The sequence below is a fragment of the Rhinolophus sinicus genome, chromosome 12 (genome assembly GCF_057876585.1).
Source record: "Rhinolophus sinicus isolate RSI-liver-muscle chromosome 12, RSI-T2T, whole genome shotgun sequence".
NCBI classification, from domain to species: Eukaryota; Metazoa; Chordata; class Mammalia; order Chiroptera; family Rhinolophidae; genus Rhinolophus; species Rhinolophus sinicus.
Genome location: NC_142512.1, coordinates 18,073,747 through 18,099,673, shown reverse-complemented (window position 1 = coordinate 18,099,673; position 25,927 = coordinate 18,073,747). Strand labels below are relative to the sequence as shown.

General features: G+C 34.6%; 1 protein-coding gene across 2 annotated transcripts in view; it reads left to right on the top strand.

The window, feature by feature from the left end:
- PAFAH1B1 (platelet activating factor acetylhydrolase 1b regulatory subunit 1) overlaps positions 1-25,927 on the top strand; it is a 62,912-nt gene that overhangs the window by 25,420 nt on the left and 11,565 nt on the right. For both annotated transcript variants that reach the window (XM_074319925.2, XM_074319926.2), the window contains exons 2-5: positions 2,575-2,796; positions 19,528-19,612; positions 19,877-19,951; positions 20,909-21,115. In XM_074319925.2, the coding sequence (XP_074176026.1) occupies positions 2,765-2,796; positions 19,528-19,612; positions 19,877-19,951; positions 20,909-21,115 (399 nt within the window). In that variant the 5' untranslated portion in view covers positions 2,575-2,764. The remainder of the gene's footprint in view (positions 1-2,574; positions 2,797-19,527; positions 19,613-19,876; positions 19,952-20,908; positions 21,116-25,927) is intronic.

Below are 25,927 nucleotides of genomic sequence, written 5' to 3'. Positions count from 1 at the left end.
CATGCATCACCTCACCCATTGTCATGGCTACAATTATACCATCTCAAACCTTTTGTTTCTTTTTGGTAGGGTGGTTCTCTTTAGAGCTGACTTATTTGTACAACTTCCTACTAGAAATCTCACAGGCACCTTGAAATCAACGTATCTAAAATGGAATGATTCATGCACTTTCCTCATCTCGCTCATACATAAGAGTTTCCTGTTCAATTTAGTTCTAAGCCAGAAATCTCTGCAAGGTACCCTTGACTGATCTTTCTTTCTCTCTTTCTTGCTGCCCACATCTAAGCACCAACCCTGTAAGATTTGTCTGGTAAATACATTCATCTAATTGTCTTCATTTACTGCTGCTGTGCTAGTGTGAATCCTCATCGTTACTACAAGTCTCCTATCTGGTCTCGCTTCCTTTGCAGTCTTTCTGGTGCTTTCTTCACTATAAAAGTGAGAGTGATTTTTCTAAAAAACGTTATCTAATGACTCCCCATTACCTCTGGGATAAATTGTAAAGACCTGAGCTTGTTTTGTAATCAAGCCCCTGCTAACCTCCTCAGCTTCATCTGGTGTCGTCGCCCCCCCATGTGGTAACACTTGTCACACTTTCACACTGTTTCAATTGCCTGTTTCAATGACTCTTCAGTAGACTCTTTAACTTCTTGAGTGTAAAGACCAAGTCTTTTTCTTCATTAAACCTGGTCCTGGCACATACACAGTAAATGTTTTGGAAATGATTGGTGAATGAATAAATTAACTTATGCAGTATACCAGTGTACTGTGCAGTCACTAATTTGTTTATGTCTTGGTTTTATCATCCCTAGTATTCTAGTACTATTGTTGTTATACATTGATTTTCTTTTTTGGCTAGAGGCAGTCTCTCCATAATTAAATTAGACCTTGTAACGCACGTAAAATATTGGATTTTTTCCTGATTAAAACAGGGATTTTTGCCATGTTCCTTTTTCACTTTGCTTATATGATTAATTCTCTTGTCAGTGTATTACCTTCATCCCAGATAATAGAAACCTGTAGACAGTTCAGATAGTCCCACCTCAGGTAATCCTGTCCCTTCTATGACCTTTGTCAAGAGTGTATGAGACTCTATGTGCTTTGGCTTGGTGACAACTAAGACTTAGAAAAGTGAGGCTTAAATAATTAAGAGTTGTTAAATACCAAGGGTGGTTTTCTGGGTTGTCCATTGTGTTTGGTTCTTGTTCGCCTATTTATTACTGACAGTCATAGTTCTCTAGATGTAGACATAGTGGTATGACAGTTTTCAGCTGTCATTTTGAGCTAGCTGGCCTCCAGGTCAGAAGAGTCATTAAAAATCATAAAATAAAGCCCTGATTAACGTTTACTAGAATTGCTCAATGGAGAGGGATCTCCATTAAAATCAGCACCTGCCATTGGGCACTCACTTTTTGACTCAGTTCATTTTTAAAACCAGAGTCTTTCATTTTACCTGGATTGGCTTATTCACCGCTGTATCCTTAGTGCTTGGAATAGTGCCTGGTGTGACATGAAAAAGGTACTAAATGCTCTTTGTCACCTCTGTCCATGTTGTGTCTCTTGATAGGTGGTTCCATAGGCCCTTCGTTAAGTGTTTATTTCATTTGGAGGATGATTTCGTATTTCTTTGAAGTGTCCCTTCCAATTGAGTTTTATATAAACCAGTAGTCTGCATTTTAAGTAAGATTATCTCATGTATTTCCTAACTACAGTGGAAATTCTGTCTATTTTTGTGCAATGTGATGACACAACAATTTTTTTGTAAAATAGGAACTTTGAAGAATAATTTTTTTTTAAGAATAATTCTTTAAGAAAGCTAGATTTTGCTTATTTTTACCTACCTTTACTCTCATTGAGCTGATCACGATACTTTTTAGATCCTGTACAGAAATTAATCTTATAGTGTTATAGGTATAAATAAAGGGCTCTGAGGTATTAAGTAATGCTCCCTAAAAACTAGGTTAAAGAGTTAGATTACTATCATAGAATCTGTTAGTTCATTCACTTTTTATTTTTAGAAGACCTGCTTCTAAAGGACACAGTAAATTGAAATAATACTCAATTATTTCTTGGTAAGTGCGTTGGTTAAGAGAACATTAGGTTGCCAAATAGTTTACTTGCATTATAAGTAATACCAGCTATTCTAAGATTATTGGTGACTAATATTTCATCTTGAAGATGACTTCAGTTATGGTTGGTACCTTTTGGCTTGTGGACAGTTTATGAAACCCCTATTTGTCATGCTTTTAAGATTATACCTTTTTTGTAAATTAGAAATGTGATTTTTTTTGGTCTTTAAGGGAGAATGACAGTCTTCTAGGGAAGTCATGTTAATGTTTGAAATTTAATGGAATTAGTATCAATGTATAGCAGGTGACATGGTAGGGAGTGAGTAGATTTTAAAATAGTGCTGTAAACTATTAAAGATAATTTTAAATAGGTTGAAAATAGCTGATATTCATATTAGTATCCCAATAACTTCATCTTTGAAAGTGTGTACCGCAAGTAATAATTTAGTAGTAGCTTAAATTCTAAGTGAAAGAAATAATCTTTTTTCTCTCTCTTTCTCCTTAGGTGGAATGAACCTTACTTGTTGAATATCTCCTGGTTACTCGTTGAATTCATTTGTAAAAGAATCATCTTCCCTTGCGTGGAAGCCACTCAGTGGCGTATTTAACTATAAATCCAGGGATCACAAAGCCTTTTGATTTCCCAAAGGAGGGGACATACCACTATATCAGATAAGCTTGACATTACAGCCAAAATGGTGCTGTCCCAGAGACAACGAGATGAACTGTAAGTTTCTCTGTTTTGTGTGTGTTTTAAATTCTCTCATAAAGGACCAAAGTAGTAAATTAAAGTACAGCTTTGGGTGGGGGCTGGGGGGGGTGTCTATTTTCATTAATCAACTATTGTTATGAGTATTCAAGTATTGGTTTGGGCCGTTGGTCTGATTTTAAAACTGGGTCTTAACTTTGGTATAGCATTATTTACCCTTGTGATCTTATTGTGTGTAAGTTTAAAGCAAAACAAGTTAGTTGAAATAAGTTTTATCCTAAGCTTGTCTTAAATATATTATGTTCAGTTGGAAGATAGGTGCTTCAGAGCTCTTCTAAATTTTTTTGTCTGTAATCCATGTATTAGAAAAATGAAAGCTTTTTTGTTGTTACTACTAAGGCTTTGTTTGCCTTTGCCTTACTGTACTTTCTATCATCCAATGGCTGTTACAGTATTTGAACTTTATGAGGTAGCTAACATAATAATTAATGCAAATGCATTAAAGAGAGGCATGAAAATGATTTGACCACTGCTATTATGTGGTATCTTACAGCATCCCATATTTTACAGCATTCTATTTTTGTAGGTGAAGAATACAGTGGGGAAAAATTAGTTTTGTGTTCTGTGGCTTTTTTGAAAACTTTATTTAGAAATAGTTTCACATTTATAGATTTGTCTGATTAGTACAAAGAATATTTAATATACATTTTATCCAGGTTCACCTTTTATTAACAGTTTTTACCATTTGCTTTCTCATTTGCACGTTGTAGCTGTATGTGTACATGGACACACATGCGATATTGTTTTCCTAAACCATTTGAGAATAAGTTGCATACATCAAGGAGCTTTCTCCCAGACACTTCACTGTGAAGTCCTATAAGGATATTCTTTTAGAAAACTACAGTACAGTTAGCAATTTCAGTAAATTTAACATTAAAATAATACATTTATTTAATTCACCTTCATATTCCAACTTTGTCAATTGACCCAGTAATGTCCTTTACAGCATTTGTTAAATCCTCTCTGGTGCACCATAAGGTATTATGTTCAGTTGTTGTGTCTCTTTAGTCTCATTTAATCTGGAACATGTCCTCAACCTTTCTTTGTCTTTTATGACATTGATTTTTTTTTTAAAAGAATTCGCTTTATTTAGCAAAGCTTTATTTATTTATTTTTAAAACTTGTATTTATTTAAGTGTGTTTTTCCAGGACCCATCAGCTCCAAATCAAGTAGTTGTTTCAATCTAGTTGTGGAGGGCGCAGCTAACAAGGGCCCATGTGGGGATCGAACAGGCAACCTTGTTGTTAAGAGCACCGCACTCTAACCAACTGAACTAACTGGCCGCCCCGACATTGATATTTTTGAAGAATAGTTCCCTTCCCCCACTTTTTTTTTTAATAGTGTGTACTTCATTTTGCATTTGTCTAACTTGAATTTGTTTCCTCATGATTAGATTCAGGTTATGCATTCTTAGCCAGAATACTGCATAAGTAATTTTTTAATTATTTTCAGTATATCATATCTAAAGACACATAATGTTCATCTGCTCTTCAATGATGATGTTAATTTTGATCCCTCAGTCAAGATGCCTGATTTCTCCACTGTGTAGTTATTATTATTTTCTTTTCAACAAATAAGTGGGAAGACACTTTAAGACTATGTAAACATTTCCATCAATATTTCCTCCCCTAGGTGGTTGCAAAGTAATGACTTTTCAACGCTCTTATTATTTCCACATTTGCTAGTCAGCACTCAGCATTTTACTGTAATCAAGGGACCTTGTCCTCCTTTTTGTTTACTTGTCTTTTCATTATTGGTGTGACCTCATGGGTTCTTATATTTTCAATAGTTTCATCATTTATTACTATTTTCACTGTTTTGATGCTTGAATTGTCCCAGATTATCCCATTGGAGAGGCTCTTCAGTTGACTCTTAAATGTGCCCCTAATTTTTGTATGTGCACTTCTTTCTGGCATAACAAGATGTTCCAGGCTTATTGTACCAATCCTGCCTTAGCCCTAGAATCAGCCATTGCCCCAAAAAGCCCTGGTTCCTCTTAGTGGGGAATGGTGTTAAAGATCAAGATATGGGCAGTAAGTGTACTTATTACTACTAGGTTATTTTTGCTTCTGGGCCCTTTACATAGACAGAACCAGGAAACTTAAGTATGTGTAACCACCTATACAGTGACACCCTGGTGTACATCTGTACTCAGGTTTCTCAGTCTTGGCACTGTTGACATTTTGGGCTAAATAATTCTTTGCTATGGGAGCTGACCTGTACACTGTTGGTTGTTTAGCAGCATCCCTGGCCTCTACCCATAGATGCCACAATCAAAAATGTCTCCAGAGGGGGCCGGCCCGGTGGCTCATGCAGTTAGAGCTCCATGCTCCTAACTCCTAAGGCTGCCGGTTTGATTCCCACATGGGCCAGTGGGCTCTCAACCACAAGGTTGCCGGTTCGACAACTCGAGTCCCACAAGGGATGGTGGGCCGTGCACCCTGCAACTAAGATTGAACACGGCACCTTGAGCTGAGCTGCCGCTGAGCTCCCGGATGGCTCAGTTGGTTGGAGCGCGTCCTCTCAACCACACAGTTGCCAGTTCGACTCCCGCAAGGGATGGTGGGCTGCGCCCCCTGCAACTAGCAACGGCAAAGGCAACTGGACCTGGAGCTGAGCTGCGCCCTCCACAACTAGGATTGAAAGGACAACAACTTGAATTGGGGGCGGAAAAAAATGTCTCCAGATGTTACCACTGTCTTCTGGGGTGCAAAATCTCCTCCAGTTGAGAACCACTGATACACGTATACACGTGCACATACTTATTTTAGAAATCGTTAGGCTATACTTTAATTCCAGTCTATTCCTACACGGTTCTTTCTTGTCTTCTTCTCTGCCTTATTTGTATCTCATCTTCTATAGTGAGATCCTGTCTTGCAACAATATCAGTATGTTGACTCATTTGCTCAATTCTATAATACTTCTAAAATAGTTTTAGAATTGTTATGCTCATACCACTTCATAAAACAAACCTCCTGGAAAGGGTTCAGAATTTGTATGCAGTTCTCTCCCTATCCACCCTGCCCAAAGCAGAGTATATAATCAAATACAGCAGGTCCTCAAATAATGTTTCGTTCAATGTCATTTCATTACAATTTTGATGAAATGCCATAGAAACTTAACTCTTGTTTTATATCAGTTAGCCTATGGTAAAATTGGTTTCATTATCTGTCATTTCACCGCAGTTCCAAGAACCTATTGATGACATTAAGTGAGGGTTTACGGTGCTATTTGTAAGTTGCTTGGATTAGTTTTGTATTTTTCCCTCTTCATGTGGTTATATTATTTATTTGAGATACATTTGGGTTCATCTGTTCTAGCTTTTCAGTTTTCTGCATCCCCTTTCCCATCTGTATTAATATAATATTTTGAATATGTAGAAGATGATACAAAAATGTATACTCAGAAGTGTTACTCTCTTCTGAATCCCTTCTAAATTACCACCCTTATCCCTGGTAAGAACCAGCCTCATTGTTTTATAAAGATAAGAGAGATGTATGTATGTTTTCTTGTTCCTCCTTTCTTAAATAAAAGGTAGCATACTATATGTGCTCTTATGCACTTTGCTCATTTTTGTTTAGCAGTATCTCCTGGAACTCACTGCATATCACTTCATAAAGATCCTCCTCCTTTTTTTTCTTTCAACAGCTGGATAGTACTCCACTGTGTGTATACCATTATTTCCTCAGCCATTCTCCTATATTTGAACATTTATGTAGTTCCCACTATTTTGTAATTATAAATGACATTGTAATTATTAGGTTGGTGCAAAAGTAATTGCGGTTTAAAAGGTTAAAAATAATTGCAAAAACCGCAGTTACTTTTGCACCAACCTAATAATAACTGCATATTATTGAAGGTATATCTCGTTTTTAATCATTCTTGTTTCTAAGTCAATTCAGGTCTTTTTCTTCTAGATGCCTTATGTGACCTGACTGCAAATCATGCTTTTTACCATCATACTCAGGATGAATATTTAAATATTATGGCCAAAAATAGAGCTTTTCATTTGGATAAAAATCAGTTGAGAAAGGGAGAACCTAATTTCAGGTGGCTGAATTTGTAGAGAATTTTAGATAAGAATGGACTTAAAAGGGCTCAAGTAATGAACATTTGTCTTATTGATCTAAATGTAAAGGGGAATAGATTTAGTACCTTCTAGTTTTTAGTAAGGAAATAAAATGAAGGTTCTTGCTTTTTCTCTTATTTTTGAAAATAATATAAATATATATTTACTATGCTAAAAAGAAATAAATGTTTATGTACCTCTTACAAGTAAGATAAAGTCTGACACCTTAATTTGCCTTTATAACATTTTAGCATTTTTAATAGGTTGGATACCAGTAGCAATTAGCCTATAAAATTATTTTAGATATTTTTGGGGAAGAAGTGAAAATTTTTACATAGTTGAAACAGGTAATTTGAGCAGTACTACTAAATGTGGTTCAAATAATTAAATGAATGTTGCCTGCCTTCTGTGTTCTTACTACTTTAAGGTATACAAACATGAATAATATAAAAAACATTTATGTGGATAGCACAGATATCTTTATTTTATAGATAAATCGAAGATTGGGGAAATAAAAATTATCCAGTTTCATGACTAGTAATGGAGGCAGAACCAGTTTTCTAATTTAAGTTGATTCATTAAACAGAATTCAATTACCAAAATTAATACAAATCAGAATGTAAACATTATCCCTTCCTCGGTTTCTCAGTCCCGCTTTGCAAAGCTGGCCAACATTACCTCTGTTTGTTATTATCTTTCCAGATATTTTTCATATATTTACAAAAATTTCGTGAATATTTTTTCTTAAGATTATAAAATAGAATTGTACTTTACAACCTGTTTTTAATATTTGTTTGTCACCCTTTCTGTGAATTTGGAAGTAGTATTATCTGTTGTTAGTTCATCTAATAGTTACTTTTAACAAAATAAATTTGGACCTCTATTTGTTTATCAAATTTTACCCATTGATCTCCCCCCATGAAAGATAAAGAAAGTCTTATTTTTATGTTATCCTGGTTGATGATATTTGCACTCTCCTTGAGTGCAAATGAGGGGTTGCTCACACCTAATTCTTTTGTGCCACAACTTTCCCATTCTTGTATTTTTTTAACAGCTTTATTGAAGTATAATTGACATACTACACATATTTAATGATGAATTTGGACCACTCTTGTATTCTTACTTTGATTATTCGGTTAGTTGGGTGGATTTTGTCATTATGTACCTTTTTCAAGATGGGCTCATAAATGTATCTCCCTGAATCTTTGCATGCTAGGAAATAATTTTTCACTTGCTCCCATAAATAAGTGACAAGTAAAAAGTTAGGTGAACAATTCTTAGGTTATACATTTTCCTCACTCAGTTATGTAAGCATTAAGGGGAAAAAATGCCGCTCAGTGGGCTGCAAAGAAAAATCTCAAATTCCAAAAAAGCAGAAGGCCTCATTGCTTGACCATAATGCAATAAAAATAAAAATTAATAGCAAAAATAAAGCTACGAGAAACCTATCCACATGAACATCTAAAAATGTACTTCTAAATAACTGGAGTTAAAAGGTCGAAATGAAACTTAGGAAGTAAAGGAAGCAGTAATACTGAGGGTACTCCTAACAAAGTCCTGTGGGATGTAGCCAACACCACATACAGAAAATTAGATAGTCTTTAATGAATATATTTTAAAAACCAAAGATCAGAAATGAAATACACATTAAATTGAAGGATAAGAAAAACAGAATAAGCCCAAAGGAAGCAGAGGGAAGGAATTAATACTAAATAAAACAGAAAATATAACATGTTAAACTTCATTGGTAAAATTAAGTACTAGCTTTTTTAAAAGACCATAAAATAGACAAAACTGATTAATAAAGAGAAAAGACACAAATGAACAATATAGTAATGAGAAAGGCAACTTAAAATGAACTAGACTCTTAATTCTCTTTAGTCTTTAAGGACCAGTAACTCCCCAAATTATATGGTCTCTTAAAGAACATAGAGGTGGAAAACTTAGGATCTTATTTTATGAGGCTAGAATAACCCTGATAACAACACTAGGCAAGAGTAAAATAATGAAGAACATTACAAGCTAATATTTAATATGAACACAGATATAAAGATACAATATAACAGTGAAAAAAGTTAATTATGGCCAAGTATAATTCTCAACATTAAGAAACCTATTGATGTAATTAATATGTTAATAAATGGAAAAACGATAACTCATCCAAAATATGCAGAAATCCTATTTTTAATACCCATTCCTGATTGTTAAGATTTTCCTAGAAAACAAATAGGATATTTTTTTAACTTGATTAAGGGTCTGCCAGAAGTTTACAGCAAACATTTAGAACTATTAGGTGCATTCCCATTAAAGACAAGAACAGGTTCAGAGTTCCTATGTTTCTGCTACCATTAAAACTTGTATTTGGAGATTCTAGCCAATGCAGTAAGAACAAAAAAGACTAGATAGGCCTTATTATATGAGGTGTGATTAAAAAAAAATATGGTGAATGTTTAAATTTAAAAAACTTATTACAGTAAAAAACACATGGCCATTAACCCCCCCTCAAAATACATCCCCTCGCTTCAAACACATTTATTCCATCGTTCTTGCCACTTTCTGAAGCAGTTCTGGAAGTCGTCTTTTGTGCGTGTCTTTAGTTGTGCTGTCGTGGCTGCCTCAATGTCTTGAATCGATTCAGAACGTTTACCTTTCATGGTCATTTTGAGTTTGGGGAAGAGCCAGAGAAGAGTTGCACAGTGCCAGATCTAGTGAATAAAGTGGATGAGAGCACACCGTAATGTTTTTATTTGACAGAAATTTCCGTACCAGAAGTGATGTGTGACATGGAGCCTTTCCATTGTGATCACAAAATACAGTGAATGCTGCTGCAGAGTGCCATCGAAGGGAAAGGCAGGGATCTTCAATATGGGAAGCGGCAGATCGAACCTTAGTAACAGTGTGTGACAAGTTTCAACTTGTTGGGTGCAGTCAGTCGGGTGTGAGCTACGGTTGAGAGAAAGTGTGTTTTAAAGTGTGCCATAAACCACCCTACTTCATGACAATGCTTCCTGTCACACATTGCTTCTGGTATATCGCAATTTCTGTCAAATAAAAACATGACAGTGTGTCCTCATCCACCTTACTCACTGGATCTGGCACCATGCCACTTCTGGCTCTATCTCAAAGTCTAAATGACTATGAAAGGTAAATGTTTTGAATCGATTAAGGACATCGAGGCAACCACAACAGCGTAACTAAAGACGTTCCCAAAAGAGACTTCCAGAACTGCTTCAGAAAGTGGCAAGAATGATGGGATAAGTGTGTTCAAAGTGCGGGGGATTAATGGCAATGTGTCTTTTACTGTAATAAATTTTTTTTTTAATTTAAACATTCACCATATTGTTTGATCACACCTTATATTTCCCAGCTTCACACTAAAGAATATAAAAGAGGGTCAGGTTATGGTCCCTTTTCTTCGAGGAAATTGTAAATCTATTTGAGGAGCAAAACCAAAGTTACTGACGTGTGTAAAGCCTAAAGAAAAAAAGAAAATGAAATTCAATAGAAGAATCTTTTTATGAAGGCAAGATGTGAATTGGGCCTTAAAGAAAAAAGAAAAAGTGGCATTATAGACAGGGGACTGAAGGAGAGAAAGGGAAAGAATAGTATATGACGAAGATCTCAATGTATACTTGATCAAATTCTTCAACATTTTTTATTTTAAAACATTCCTTAACCAGGAAAGGTCTTCATTAAGATTAAAAAAGGATCTTATCGTTAACATTTAAAAAATAAACCTCTCAAACCTTCAACCAAATGTAACAGATAATGGTAAAACACTAGAAAGAATGTCAAGAACATTGGTGTCGAGAGTAAGACAAGGATGCCTATATCAGTACTATCATTTTAAATGGTTCCCAAAGCAGTCTATCTAAATAATAGATATAAATATTGGGAACAAGATTAAATGAGCTAAATGGCTGAAAAGACAGAACAGGAACAGGTTATGGACAAGCAAGGCAAAAAACAATTTTAGTGAAAGTGGTGTTTTAAAAAGACCTATTTCTCAGAAGCCTACAAGCAGATTAGATGGGATAGCAACTCAGTAAAGGAAGATCATCACATTTTAAGTCAAGCCCTAAAGAATAAAAGTGAAGATCCCGTAAAATCAGGCCATATTGTAATAACTATCTCCAGAATTACCTGGCTAAATATAGGATCCATTTGTTGATGGAGCAGTTTTTACCCTGCGTTGAACAGTAGGATAGTCAATAATCTACAATACTACTAATAATGAATTTATATTTTTAGAATTAGTATGCGTCAAGTCCTAATATGTGGCTGTCATTCCAGTGTTGCCTGATGAATCATTTTCTTGTTCCTCATCCCGTTTCATCACTCTCAAATACCTAATTGAATCCCAGCCCTCAGCTGACTTCCAACCTCGTATTTGAAATAGGATCTACTTAACATATATAACTAACTTTCTCAACTTCCTGATTGGCATTTGTGGCATTGCCTTCCTCTTCTGTAACAATCCTCTTCTAATACAATCCTCCAGAATACGGTCAAGTCCTGTAGCGAAGTGAAATGTGATACGGCACAATAAAAGGGCTTTCTATGAGTTCCACAGAAAGTCAGCAATCTTGACCTCGATGATAATATTTTAATTATCTTTAAGGATGCCTACAATGATGTCAATAAATGTTAAATATATTTTTTGAGACCATCAGCAATTTCATAATTTGGGTTCAAATTCACAAATGAAGTATTTGTTTACGGGCTTATTGTTTTAACAAGTCTAATATTAAGAACAACAACACCTCATATAACAGACACTCATCCCTTTCTCCTTCCTTGTTTTGCTTTACATTTAAAAAATGTAAATGTTTCAGAGTTGTCAATACATGACAATTATTTATACTGGCTGTTCTTCATGTTGTACAGCCTGACTTTTCCTTATGGGTTTCTTAAGTATACAAAATAATTTTTTACTATATTCTAAATGGATCTCACAGTTAAATAAAATAAATGTCTTATAATTATTATAAACGTATTAAAATTAGAGGGAAAATATGTTTTAAAAGTTGCAAGTTGTACTGAGGAACAAGGCAAAATGTCCCCCTCTGGAGACATTGCTGACCTCTGAATTACATTAGGCCATGCCAATTTACATTAGGCCATTAGGCCATGCCAACTCTCTTAACAGGTTAAGAGGGTAAAGAAGAAAACATAAATAAAGGGCGGGGATCAAAACAGAACTGTTCAGTGGTGCCAACTGCTTTGTGGTTTCATGACTCAAAAAATTTTGTCTCACTATGAGAATGAATAATAATGCTTTTTTTTTTTAAGATTTTATTGGGGGAGGGGAACAGGACTTTATTGGGGAACAGCGTGTACTTCTAGGCCTTTTTTCCAAGTCAAGTTGTTGTCCTTTCAGTCTTAGTTGTGGAGGGCGCAGCTCAGCTCCAGATCCAGTTCCCGTTTCTAGTTGCAGGGGGCATAGCCCACCATCCCTTGCGGGACTCGAACCGGCAACCTTGTGGTTGAGAGGACACACTCCACCCTCCAACCAACTGAGCCATCCCGGAGCTCAGTGGTAGCTCAGCTCAAGGTGCCGTGTTCAATCTTAGTTACAGGGGGCGCTGCCCACCATCCCTTGCAGGATTCCAGGAGTTGAACTGACAACCTTGTGGTTGAGGGCCCACTGGCCCATGTGGGAATCGAACTGGCAGCCTTTGGAGTTAGGAGCATGGAACTCTAACCACCTGAGCCACCAGGCCGGCCCCAATAATGCATTTTTTTGTGTTCACTTTTTTGGTTTGCTGTTTTAGAAAACTCCAACAGTGTTTTTACTTACTGGGTAGATAGGTTTTGTTTTTGCTCTGGTGTGGAGAGTGAGGAATACATTCTACCTCAGACCCAGATATCTGCTGACGAGAAACAGTAACTGAGAGGCTCGTATACCAGGCATCTGTTCTGCTTAATGGTGAGGATGAGGGTCCATGCACTCTGACTCGCTCGCCTAAATTTCATTCTAGTTTTCCTTGTCACTGACAGGATAATCTCGTTGTGACGTCTTACTGTGCTTGTACTTGTCCCAAGACTCATAGCAATTGGATCCTGGACTCCCCTTTGGAAGTTGGTATCTTCAGTTGTGATGGTGAAGGATGATCATTGTAACAACCCTTTGTCAGGGCATATTCGGTTGGAAAGGTGTAAGACCTATGGCCAGGAGCTCATCTGTGCTACTTTTTCCCCAAAGACTCAGTGTGTAATTGTTGCATATTTAAGAAGTCATGTTACCTGTGTGGCAGCAGCTTTTAGAATGAATGACACTCAGTAGTATCTCTGCTTAAAATGAACTTTATTCACACCTTCTCCAGGACTGTGGAGTTCATCTTGGTGTTAGTCTAAGATGGTGTTGCCTTGGGGCAGCCGGATGGCTCAGTTGGTAAGAGCAAGAGCTCTGAACAACAGGGTTGCAGGTTTGATTCTCACATGGGCCAATGAGCTGTGCCCTCCACAACTAGATTGAAGGCAACAAGCTGAGCTTCCGGAGGGGGGCCGCAGGATGGCTCAGTTGGTTAGAGCGCAAACTCTGAACAGCAAGGTTGCTGGTTCGATTCCCTCCATGGGATGGTGGGCTGCGCCCCCTGCAACTAAGATTGAAAACGGTGACTGGACTTGGAGCTGAGCTGCGCCCTCCACAACTACATTGAAGGACAACAACTTGGAACTGATGGGCGCTGGAGATACACACTGTTCCCCAATATTCCCCAATAAAATTCAAAAGAAAAAGAAAGAATAGTTTTTTTAAAAAATGGTGTAGCCTTTGGTGTGAGTTTTCTTCTGGTGCAGGGCACTACAGATAACAGTATACTCCTGGTGGCATGGACTTCCATGCTTGATCCTGCCAGTTCCTCAGTTATTTTAATGATGTGCCCTCATAACCCTGCAGGCATCCCAGATTCACTGGGCAGCGGTAGCCTTGTAGAGAGATGTACCTTATCTCCATTGCTATTCTAATCTCTGAATATGTGAGATCAGATCAGCCTTTTTCAGTGTATCTTGTTTAATGGGCCTGAGAAGAAAACATCTCAGTTTGTCAGCTTTTGATTTACCCTTGTTTCTCCTCATATAAGCAATGAAATTAAAATATTTATAGAATTCCAGAACACTTTTATTCAACCTCAGAGTACTAGAGTACACAGCTTGAAAAACACTAATATCATTTTGACTACAAGAGAACCAGGTTTGATTCCCAGCTGCACCACTTGCTAACCAAAAAGTCAGTTAAGCTCTGTGAGCCTGTTTCTTTACCTGTGAAAAATAGCTTCTACCTCAGTCTTCGCTAATGCATGCTCTGTAATTCTCTCTGCTCCAGTTAAAATTTGGGAGAGATGTTGGGGACTTTGAAGTATTCTGCTATTATTGATACAAGCGTATGTTGGTCGTATACAGTCTTTTTAAAGTTGTCATCATTTGGCAGTTCATAACATTTAGACTAATTTTTAAAAATTGTATTTTCATTTATAAGAATGAAAGTGTATATGGGTTGGTAGTGGTATGGTGTTGTGTTATGGCTACAGAATTATTCTGGGGAATGAAAAAACAAGACAGTGTAGGAAGTTGGCCAAAATGCTTAAAATCTAATCCTGGCATTTTAATAAACTTGGAATAGTTTAGAAAACGAACGCAATCTTATTTGTTACTGTAATAGTATCAAAGGACAGCAGTGGACATTTTCAGTGTGATGCTTTTCCACATGTGAGCCTAAGCTCTGTCTAGTTCTGTTTGTTCATGGATAAAAATCCTTCATCTCAGTTCTTTTGATTTAAACCATTTTCTCTGATTCTATAAGGGTTACTGGTTTTGGTCTGCTCAGAATGACCTATTATACTTCTGCATGAATTTTTCTTTTATCTTCCTGATTGGTTGCTTTTCTTTATCTCCTGGGGCTTAATTGGTTACTTTAAATCAAGTATATGAAGTTTCTTTGAGAGATTATCATAAACTTGTACCTTGAGGTCCAGTTGTTTCAAAAGAGTTATAAGTCTTCCATCCTTAATAAAACTGATGAAAATCAACTCTAGGTCAACAACTGAAATTAGTAACAAACCCCAGAAGTACACTTGAGGCTGTTAGAACTAAGAGATTATTCAGTCTTATTCTTACATTAAGGGGTGGTAGTATCCTTGCTTCAGTTATAGGTTCCACATTCACTGGAACAATAGTTGGCTTAGATATTGGATGAGACAATGGGGGCGGGGCCAGAATGACCTGTCCCAGGGAATCAGACTTCTGTTGCTTGACTTTGTCATCATCACTTACCTGACCTGTGGCTAGAAGTGTGACTAAGAAGTCTGACTAAATTGTATTTGATTGGGAAATAGAATTGACTAGACTCTTCTGGGACTGGGTTGTAGACTTCGTAAATTATCAGTATGTTGTACAACTATCCCTCATGGTATTAGACTCATTTAAACTTCAGTTCTAATTTATTCTCTGTTTTTGCACGTATATCTTGTTCTTTTGGTAGTTCCGTATTATATTATTAATGACATGTGATATCTCCTTTATTTTCCTAAACTCTCAAATGTCATGGTGTTATTAAATATTTTACCTTTATTAGATAGAAGGAGATCCCATCACTGATATTTTAAAAACTCACTGCTCCTTCCCAACTTCAATATTTCATAGTGCTCAGTTGACACCTTATTGTGGAATGGACTACTGACACTTCTTTAAATTCTAAAAATGCACTTGCTAAAGTCTACATGGACCTCTTAGTAGCCAGATTGCTTGGACTTTTTTTTAGACTTATTTTGACCTCTCTTAGATCTTTATCACTGTTATCCATTTTCATTTCTTTGAAACTCCCTTCTCCATTGGCTTGCTGACATTTCTCAATTCTCTTAACTAGGGTCCTTCACTGTGATAACTTCTTTTTAAAAAAAATTTTTTTTATTGAAGTATAATTGGCATACAACCTAATAGCTTAAGTATTGATATCTGTCAAGTTTTCGTTATTTACCTTCTAGTCACCTTTTTTCTTCCCATTGCATACCTTCTTCTGAAGTGTCTTTCACCACTTACATAGTTTGAAGCACTACTACCTGTTTGCTAATTTTTCCAAATCCTCTTCTTGTCAGATCTCTCTCAAGCCTCTAGCTTGTATATCCAGTTACCTGTTCTATCATATGTCTTCATTTCAATATCTTAAGCTACTTCAAGTCAAAAGATTTAAAACTTAGCTTATTATAGTCTCACCTCTTTTTCTTCTTCCTCTTCTGTGTTTCCTGTCCTAGTAAATGTTACTATGATCCATCAGAAACCACGAATCAACTATTTTCTCCCATTTTCCACATTTAGTCAAGTTACAAAAAAAACAACAAACCTAGTGGTTAAAAGTTTGAGTCATTCTTGGTTTCAAAGGTTTGTGTATAGGGCTCTTTTAAGAGCAGTTTAAGTCCATTTTAAACACATTTATGAAAAAATACAATTGGAATTGTTTTCCTAAGATTTCACTACTTGCTAGTTTTTTCACCTTAGATAAATCAGTCTGCTAATATATAATATAGAGGTACCACACTTTTCTACCTAATTTAACAGGACGGGTTTAGAATCAAAAGAGACAGTGAATATTTGAGGTGCTGCTTTATGCACATTTGGAATTACCTGTCTTTCTAATTATATTTGCCACACAACAACTTTTTAAAATACAGATGTTGGGTTAAGCCACATAGAATTTGGAAATACAGGAAGTCCTCATTTAACATCATCGATAGGTTCTGGAACTGAAGAACCAATTTTACTTTAGGCTAATTGATGTGTAAACAAGAGTTAAGTTCCTTTGACATTTCATCCATGTTATAACGAAATGATGTATTCAAGGACCTGCTGGATTGCGGAGGTCTTAAAAATTTAGCATCTAGTCCATGTTCATAAAAGTTACATGAGCAAAATCAAAAGGTATCGATTATTTCTTTATTTCAGTCAGTAAATACTAACCCAAATGTTTTGAAAAGTAAAGATGTTGTAAAGGAATGACAATCATAACTACTGGTAGGAGTATAAATTGGTACAACTCTGGGAAGCAATTTGACAGTAGCTATCAAAATGTCTAAAAAAATGTATGTAACTTTTGTCTTAGTCTGTTCAGGCTCTATAACAAAATGCCATAAATTGGGTGGCTTATAAACAAGAAAGGTTTATTTCTGACACTTTTAGAGACTAGGAAGTTCAAGATCAAGGCACTGGCAGATTCGGTGTCTGGTGAAGCATGATTCCTGGTTCGTAGTTTCTTTTATTAATGAGTAATCACCTCCCAAAAGCCCCACCTCCAAATACCGTTACATTAGGGATTAGGTTTCAACATAAGATTTTGGGGTGGTGTGGGATACAGACATTCAGTCTGTATTGTCTTTTGATTCAAATGTAAAGATATGAGAAAGGCTTATCTATATGAATATTTATTTGCAACATTGTTTAAAATGGAAAAAAAATTAGAAACAGCCTAAGTAAGCATCTAGCAATAGATGATTGCATAAAATGGGTGCATTTATATAATGGAATATTGTTTGAGTATTAATAACTTTGAAGTCATAAATGAATATTTACTGAGAAGGAAAGATTTTTCACAACATGTTGAATGAAATTAGCAGATTAAGTTACTTAATTAAAAGCCATGCATAGGCATACATGGCGATGTGAACATACGGACAAAGAACATGGTATGAAACTAGGTTGAAAGGTTAGCAGTAATCTCAAAGTGTTGGAAATTTTTTTTAGTAAGGAAAAAGGAATAGTCGTTTTGCATTTTTTCCTTTTAATATTCTTACCTGGAAAAGTGTCACCATTTATCTATTTTTTAAAAATCCATTAAGATTTATAATCATTACAATTTGTGCATATGTAACATACATGTTATCTGTTATATGAGCTTCAGAGTTGTAAGCTGTGTGCGGTGTGTTCAGGCAGTTTCAGGCCTTAGGACTTGATCCTGAAGTAGGAGTGGAACTAGGTAGAAACATTAAATATTTACAAGTACTATATATATGATTCGTTTATCCTTGACATTTCCCCCATTATTTGTTTGCTATTGGTTTTTTAGATTAAAAGAAAATAAAGCTAAGAAATAGATGTCTTTTAGCTTGTTTCCCTTATTATTTGGGATATTCTAACCAAAGGGAAATTTATTTGTGTTGAAGGTTTATATTACAGACTTTGACAACACAGTATTTCATGGAATATTTTGAGAGAGTCATTGCCTTCCTATTGTGTATTGTTTTAGAAGGCCCAGGTAGAACTATTTGGTGGAAATTAAGAAGTAGATTTCGGCTCTGTGTAAAGAAGATTCTTGTTAATGAATCAAGTTATCATTAGTGGAACAGGCTGTGATATGAGCAGCACACAGACTCACAATCATAGTAAGAATTTACCTTTCCTCAGCCCCCCCATCCAGGAAAGCCATGTGCTGAGCTTGTCTTACACTAGTTATTGTATTTTAATCTTTGCTATGCTAATAATTGCCTGGAACATGAAGTGTTTGCTCTAATGCCCTGTTGTCTTTCTCCACTGTTTGTTTAATTTTTAACGTGCCATTGAATTAAAACTTAATCCCACCAATTCTACGATATTACTAGAGTGTTTTTATTTCCAAAAGCATTAGTGAGGCAGTAGCATTGACATTTATACAAGGATAATCATAGCAGCATTGTTTGTAATAGTAAAAAAACTTATGTTTCCATAATGGAAATACAATATAAAAGAAAAGGCAGATTTACATCTGATAAAGAATGATTGCTAAGATTAAGTAAGTGGATGTGACATTGGGTGTAAGACATACGTAGTGTACTGTACTCGTAGTTTATTTTAAAAACAAGTATTGATTATCTCTGGACTATGCAGGGATATGTGTTTATAGGTAGATTATCTCTGAAAGAAAACACAAAACACTGGTTAAAGTGACTGCTAAAATCACTTTTTAAAGAAAATCCCAAGCAAACAACTATCTGTATCACAATGGACTTAAGACTCAAAAAAAAAATTGAGAGATACTGGAATAGGTTGCCTTGGGAAGGAGGTAGTTGATTTTCTGTTTGAAAGAATGTAAGATCATGAAAAGGCCATCTGCTCATTCAACTTCTTTAACCTTCACGTTCTTTGTAATTCTAAATGAATGTCTTATTCTGTGATCGGATGCTAAGTTTAAAGCTTGTGCCCTTTTTTTCCACCTACTCTAATGATTTAAAATTATCTCTTACATTAAAATTCTTCTTAATTATAATTTTATCAGAACAGTTCTTTCTGCAAAACTAAATTTCAGTTGCATAACAGGTAGTAAGGGAAGGCTAAAGGTACACAGGAACAAAATAGATCATTAATGTCACAAATCCATGCCTAATTATATAAGCCATAACTTGACCTATAGAGTACCCACTCTAAGGTAAGCAACACATTAGAATCTTATAACTAAAAGCTCAAGAATAATATATATGGGTGTACTATGTCATGGCTACAGGCTTGGGGAGGGGAGGGGTCCCTTTTTTGTGAAATACTTGTGTGCCTTGGAAGGTAATACTCTTAAAATAATGTCATGAGATTTTTAAATAATTGTTTCTTCAAAATAGAGATGAGATTTTGTTAGGAGTCATTTGAATTTGTTTTCTTTCAGAAATCGAGCTATAGCAGATTATCTTCGTTCAAATGGCTATGAAGAAGCATATTCAGTTTTTAAAAAGGAAGCTGAATTAGATGTGGTATGTTTGACTTTTACAATTACTCCTAGTATAGTTAATGAGTGGATTTTACTCAAGTATCAGCAGTTAACAGTCACCTGAGTTATTCACAGATCTTATCATTTGTCATTTACTTGGCACTAAACTTGATTTTCACCCTTTTTTGTATAATTAGATTTTTTGTAATGTATAATTAGATTTCTTGGACTTAGAGATAAATGGTCTGTATGACTTGAACTATTGTAGTTGAGCCATTTTTTAAAAGGTTCTCCTTTTTGCCTCTAGAATGAAGAATTAGATAAGAAATATGCTGGCCTTTTGGAAAAAAAATGGACATCCGTTATTAGATTACAAAAGAAGGTAACTACGTTTTTTCTCTAAAGTTAGTTGTATTTGGAATGTTCTTACATAAACTTTCTGAAATTATTAGCATAATAAATTATTCTCCTGCATTAATTATAATTATATTTAACCTTGAAAAGGCAAATAAAAATACATTTTTGTGCATTGAAAAAACCTTGACCCAGACAGATCGTTGCTGATACATGCTAACTCGTGTAAACTGGTACTGGTGGGTTGAATCTACACAACCCTGACTTCAAGGAATTGATAGTAAAGAAAGTATTTGTGCACTTAGATGGGAAGAGCGCTTGGAGCCAATATGATGCTGGGAAAAGAGCACTAAAGTATGTGCTTAGACAAGTTATTTTTATCTCTGAGCTTTTATTTTTATGTGTAAAGTGAAGGCAATAAATAATATTCTGGTCCTCGAATTTAATTTTTAACATGCAAAGTTAGAATAAATAAATAAATAAATAACATTGTTATAACATGAATTAATTGATTCAAAGTTCCCAACACATAGATGCTAAATAAGTGTTAGCTTTTATTGGGAATATTAATATTATTAGCATGTACAGTGTAAACTGTGGTTTGGGAAGAATTAAGAGTAGCAGACTTCAGAGGGCTCAACGTGGGTGTACTGCTCTTCCTTTAATTAGTATATATAAATTGAAATTTTTCTTTGAGTTAAGTAAGACAAAATTGTACTGAATTTTTCTCAATTTTAAGTTTGTCATACCACTAAAAATTTTGCTGGAATATGATATAGATAATTTTTAATAAATCTGATGAATGCTTTGTAAATTACTGATTGTTTTTCAAGTATCCTGCATGCATGCGCGCATATATATATATATATATATATATATATATATATATATATATATATATATAGCAAAATAAAGGCAGTATTTAAAAATATCAAATATGCTATCTTTATTGGAATCTGTATGTAACTATATGTTCATTCTCAAGGTTATGGAATTAGAATCAAAACTAAATGAAGCAAAAGAAGAATTTACGTCGGGTGGACCTCTTGGTCAGAAACGAGACCCAAAAGAATGGATTCCCCGTCCACCTGAAAAATATGCATTGAGTGGTCATAGGAGTCCAGTCACTCGAGTCATTTTCCACCCTGTGTTCAGTGTTATGGTCTCTGCTTCAGAGGATGCTACAATTAAGGTAATTTTTTCAAAATGAATGATGTATAATAGGATAATTATTAAAAGTATATTTAAATTTAATTGGGTGAAAGAAAAAGATCCTGAAAATGAGGACTTAAAAGAAGGTCAGCAGGGACTCTTTGAAACTGTGTGATTGGTTCTAAACCTTAAAAGACAGAATTAGAATAAAATTTCATTGTAGCTGCTGGGAGGCCAGCTGCCAAACAAGTTCACTGAATCTGAGAAAATGGGTGTTGCTAATTTAGTGTTGCCCAGTAGGTCACCGAGTGCTTGAATAATTTTTGTTCTTGGAGAATGAGGATAGAAGTGTGTGCCTTTTAAGCAGAGGTGATAGACGAAAATACAGGATTACAACTCTAGTAATTCAGGGGATGAATATATTCTGCAAAAGAATCCAATAGAGGATTTATTTAAATTAGGCTCTCCTTGATATAGTTAATATTGGCTATGATTCCAAATTAAACAGTTCTCTCCAGGGGTGTGGGAATATAAGGGCTTTTCACTTTATGTTATTTATTTCATTTTTGTATTTTTCACAATAATCATACACATTTTAGTGTTTTATCTTTTGATCAAAAAAAGGTAGTTTTTATAATTCCCTTTGATCCAGACACAATACAATGGCGGTTGTATAAACCACCTGCAGAAAGACAAAAAAATATAGTTAAAAGGTTTAGGTATGTTTCTGTGTTCTAAGACTTATTTCAGATTAAGTTCTAGATTATAAGTTTTGTTTGTAGAGGTTTAACTAAGAAAATGTGAGTAGATTACAATTGTATACAGAGGGTGCCAAAAAAATGTATATACATTTTAAGAAAGGAAAACTGTATTAAAATTGTAATACTCGATATATACCGATAACAAAAGCTGAATACAAGTCACGTTTGACTTCTGCAATTACAAGCGGTGCTCAAAGTGGTTACCATCAGCGTCCAGACACTTCTGATTACAGTGAACTATTGCTTGAGCAATGCTGACCAAAGTGTCCACTTGGATCCATTTTTTGGGCACTCCTGGTACATCACATAGCAGCAGTCGAGCATAAAATGCAGGAATGACAAATGTGACTATACATAACCTGTTCTTCGTTGTTAAACATTGTTTTGTGTTTTCCTTATGTGGTTTCTTTAGTTTCTAAATCAGTGGCTTCCTTCCATCTTGTGTTCTGGTGATCCAATGGGCGGCTGCAAAATCACTGGAAGAGAGCCTTAAACTCATATGTGCGTCATGTATTTCTGTAGGCTGGGATGACTACATACTAGTACACTAATATATTGCTGTTTTTCAAATGTATATAGACATGTGTTTAAATTATTGATTTCATGACAGTCTTTTTAAGTACAAAAACTGCACTGCTATCATGAGGCATAGGGGTGAAGAAGAAATTCTTGAATAAGTTGAAAATCCAGTCTTAACTATTGATTTTGCAGTGTTGGTGTAAAAGCAGAAAACAGAACTGTAAATGTACCGTCTTAAAATATATCTGTTGAGTCAACTCTGAAATATTATAAATGAAGTTTTAAAATTTTTCTCTATAATCATACCACATATCTCAGCAACTAGTCAGTTTTTTCTTCCATTTAGTCTTTATTTAATATGCACACATGGTTTCCTTAATAAAAGGCATTTGTTTAGTTTTGTTTCCTTTTATTAAACTTATTTTAGAAAGACCTTTCTTTGTTTCTAATGAATCATCATTTTTAATGATATCAAACTGATAGTTTGATTTATATGTGGAGGCTTTTTAGGATAGTTAATGGTCAAGAGCACAGGCTCTGGGTTCAAGTACTGACCCCGACACTTAATAATTAATGTGATCATGGGCAAGTTAACTTGCCGTGCTTCTCTTTCCTCATCTGTAAAATAAAGATAATTAATACCTGTTTTATATGGCTTTGGGGAGGATTAAATAACTTAATACAGGGAAACTGCTGAAAATAGTGCTGGCCGAATAATAAAGGAATACTTATCAGAGTTAGCAGTGTTTTAGTACTACCATTAACAAATCTTTCTTTGGACTTTTAAGTATTTTTGGTTATCTACTATCATAAATAATGTTTTCTATTCACTTTTTTTTCTCATAAATTACTTCCTTGGATATTCTGTGGAATTTTTTTTTAAAAAAAACAACTGGGTCTACTCCCCTTCCATACTTTTCTTTGTTCGATTGTGGAAGGCTAGGTGATTTCTAAATGATGATTATGCTAGAACTATCCAAATTTAAAGGAGAACACAAAGACAGAATTTTTTGTAATTTTGTGACTATCTTAGGCAAAGTGATTGATATGTTTAAGGCTCAATTCATTTGTTGGGAAAGGGAATTAAAAATATGTCATAAGATTCTTTTGCTTAAAATGAAGTAACATATACATAATATATATAATAGTATAGTGCCTGGCTAATAGTAGAAAAATGGACTGCAGGAAATGAACAGATAATTAATGCATAGAAGAAGAAAAAATGGCTAACCAACAATAACAAAAGTTTTGGCCCCACTACTAATAGTAGAAGAAAGGCAAATTAAAATTACAATATGTATCAAATCTGCCAAGATGTTTTACTTTTTAAATGAGAATTCCCAGTGGTGATTAGAATTTGATGAAGCAGGCATTCTCGTTACATGGGATATAGTCTTATGGTAGAACAATTTAGCAGACTATTATGAAGAGCTTTAAAAGTTTATATTTTTTGACCCAAAATTTCTTTCACCATCACTTTATAACCTAAGTATTGAAAAATGAGGACAGATACTTTTCAGTATTCCAAGATTTTCACTTGACTCCTTTAAAAAGAATGTTTACTAAGTTTTTCATGACGTGGAAAAATTGTTCCTGTCAGAAGCAAAGGGAAAACCGGATAATGAAGTATACAAGTTCGCTATACTTCAAAAGCATAGAAAAAAATTCGGGAAAACATGCCACTGATAAGATATTTTTTATTTCCTTTATATCTGTACATTACAATTTTTTATCATGAGCATTTATTTTATAATCAATCATACAAAAGGTAAATATAGAGAAAAATAAAATTCTTAATAATTCTTGACATTAAACTAACACTGAAATGCTCTATTTGCTCACTATTTGTGAAGAAACAGAGTTAATTTTCTGGTTATATTTATTTTAGAGAAAATGCTTTAATGTTCTTGAATGAATGCATGGAAAGAAAGTTAACTGAAACTGAAGTGAACTTCAAGATCACACCTTATTTATTTTTCAGTATGTGAAATATTCATCAATTCTTGGTGTCAAAATTAAACAGATACCAAAATAAGACAAAGATATTTAAATACATATAATTATAGACCAGTACAATACCTTTCATAAACACAGATGCAAAATCCCTAACATAAGCAAATTCAATCCAGCGATTCATTAAAAGGATGATTAATACATCATAATCAAGCAGTGTTTATTCCAGAATGCAAGATTGGTTCCACATTCGAAAATCAAATCATTGTGATTGATGAACAAAAAAATGTAATAGGTTCATAAAAAGCCTTTTGACAAAATTCCAGTATGTGTTCATGAGAAAAAACTCTGAACAAGCTAGGAAGGGAGCTTCCTTAACCTGATAAAAGGTAAAGGTATTCGAAAAACCTACATGAACATAATGGTGGGAAACTGAATGCTTTCCCCCTGAAATCAGGAACCAAGGCCAGGATGTCCATTCTCAGCCACGTGTATTCACCTTTGTACTGGAGTGCTCAGCCAGTGCAATAAGGAAGAAGTAAAAATAAAAGGCACGCAGATTGGAAAGGTAGAAATGAAACTGTCTTTATTTGTAGATATGATGTTCTATGTAGAAAATCCCAAAGAATTTACAAAACCTACCAGAACTATGACTGAATTTAACAGAATCATGGGATACAAGATCAATGTACAAAGCATAACTGTATTTCTATAAACTAGGAATGAAAAATTTAAATTTTAAAATGCCATTTACAGTAGCATCAAAAAAAACCCCACAAATTACTTAAGGATAAATCTAACAAAATTACACAAAAGGAAACAGTAACCTTTCTATGTAGAAGTACTTGAACATTTAAATGATAAAATTTTTGTTTATATTGGGAAGGTTATGTAAATTTTCTATTAAATGTTAGATTGTTTTTTTTAGGTTCATTTTTTATGTAGTTACGATCATGTATATAATCTTATGTTCTTTACATAATATTATACATGTCATAAATTCCTTGTAGTTGCAAATTTTATATCTTATTTAGTTATTCCCTATGTTGAATATTTAGATTATTTCCAAGTTTTCAAAATGCATTTTCTAAGTTTCTGTAAATTGGTTAATATACATCCTACCACAGATAAATTTGAACTCATGGGAAGAATGGAATCAATCATTTGATTTTAGAGTAATGTAATTGGTTAAAGATCAAACTTCTGACTTGCATTTGGCTGACAGAATGAAGTTTAATGTGTTCTTGAGATCTCTTTGTAATATTTAGTCCTTTTTCAAAAAAAATTATAAAATTTTATTTGAGCCAGATTGACAATATATACCAGGGAGCAAGATCTCAAATGCTCCCTAACAATTATTCTTGATAGCTCGTTATTTCTATTAGAAAAGTTATCTTTAAAATATGTGGCTGTGACTTTGTTTTTACATCAGAACGACATATGCATTTGTTAATCTGCTATTCATGGACAGTTACATCTTATGAAGTCTTTTCTGGGCCTCTTAGATCTCTGAGCTCTGCTTGTCTAGTAGAATTGAGTACCCCTTTATCGTTCCCCTCATATTCTACATATAAATGCCTGTCATAGCCTTCTAAAGCTTTTTTGTTTGTATTTAAATC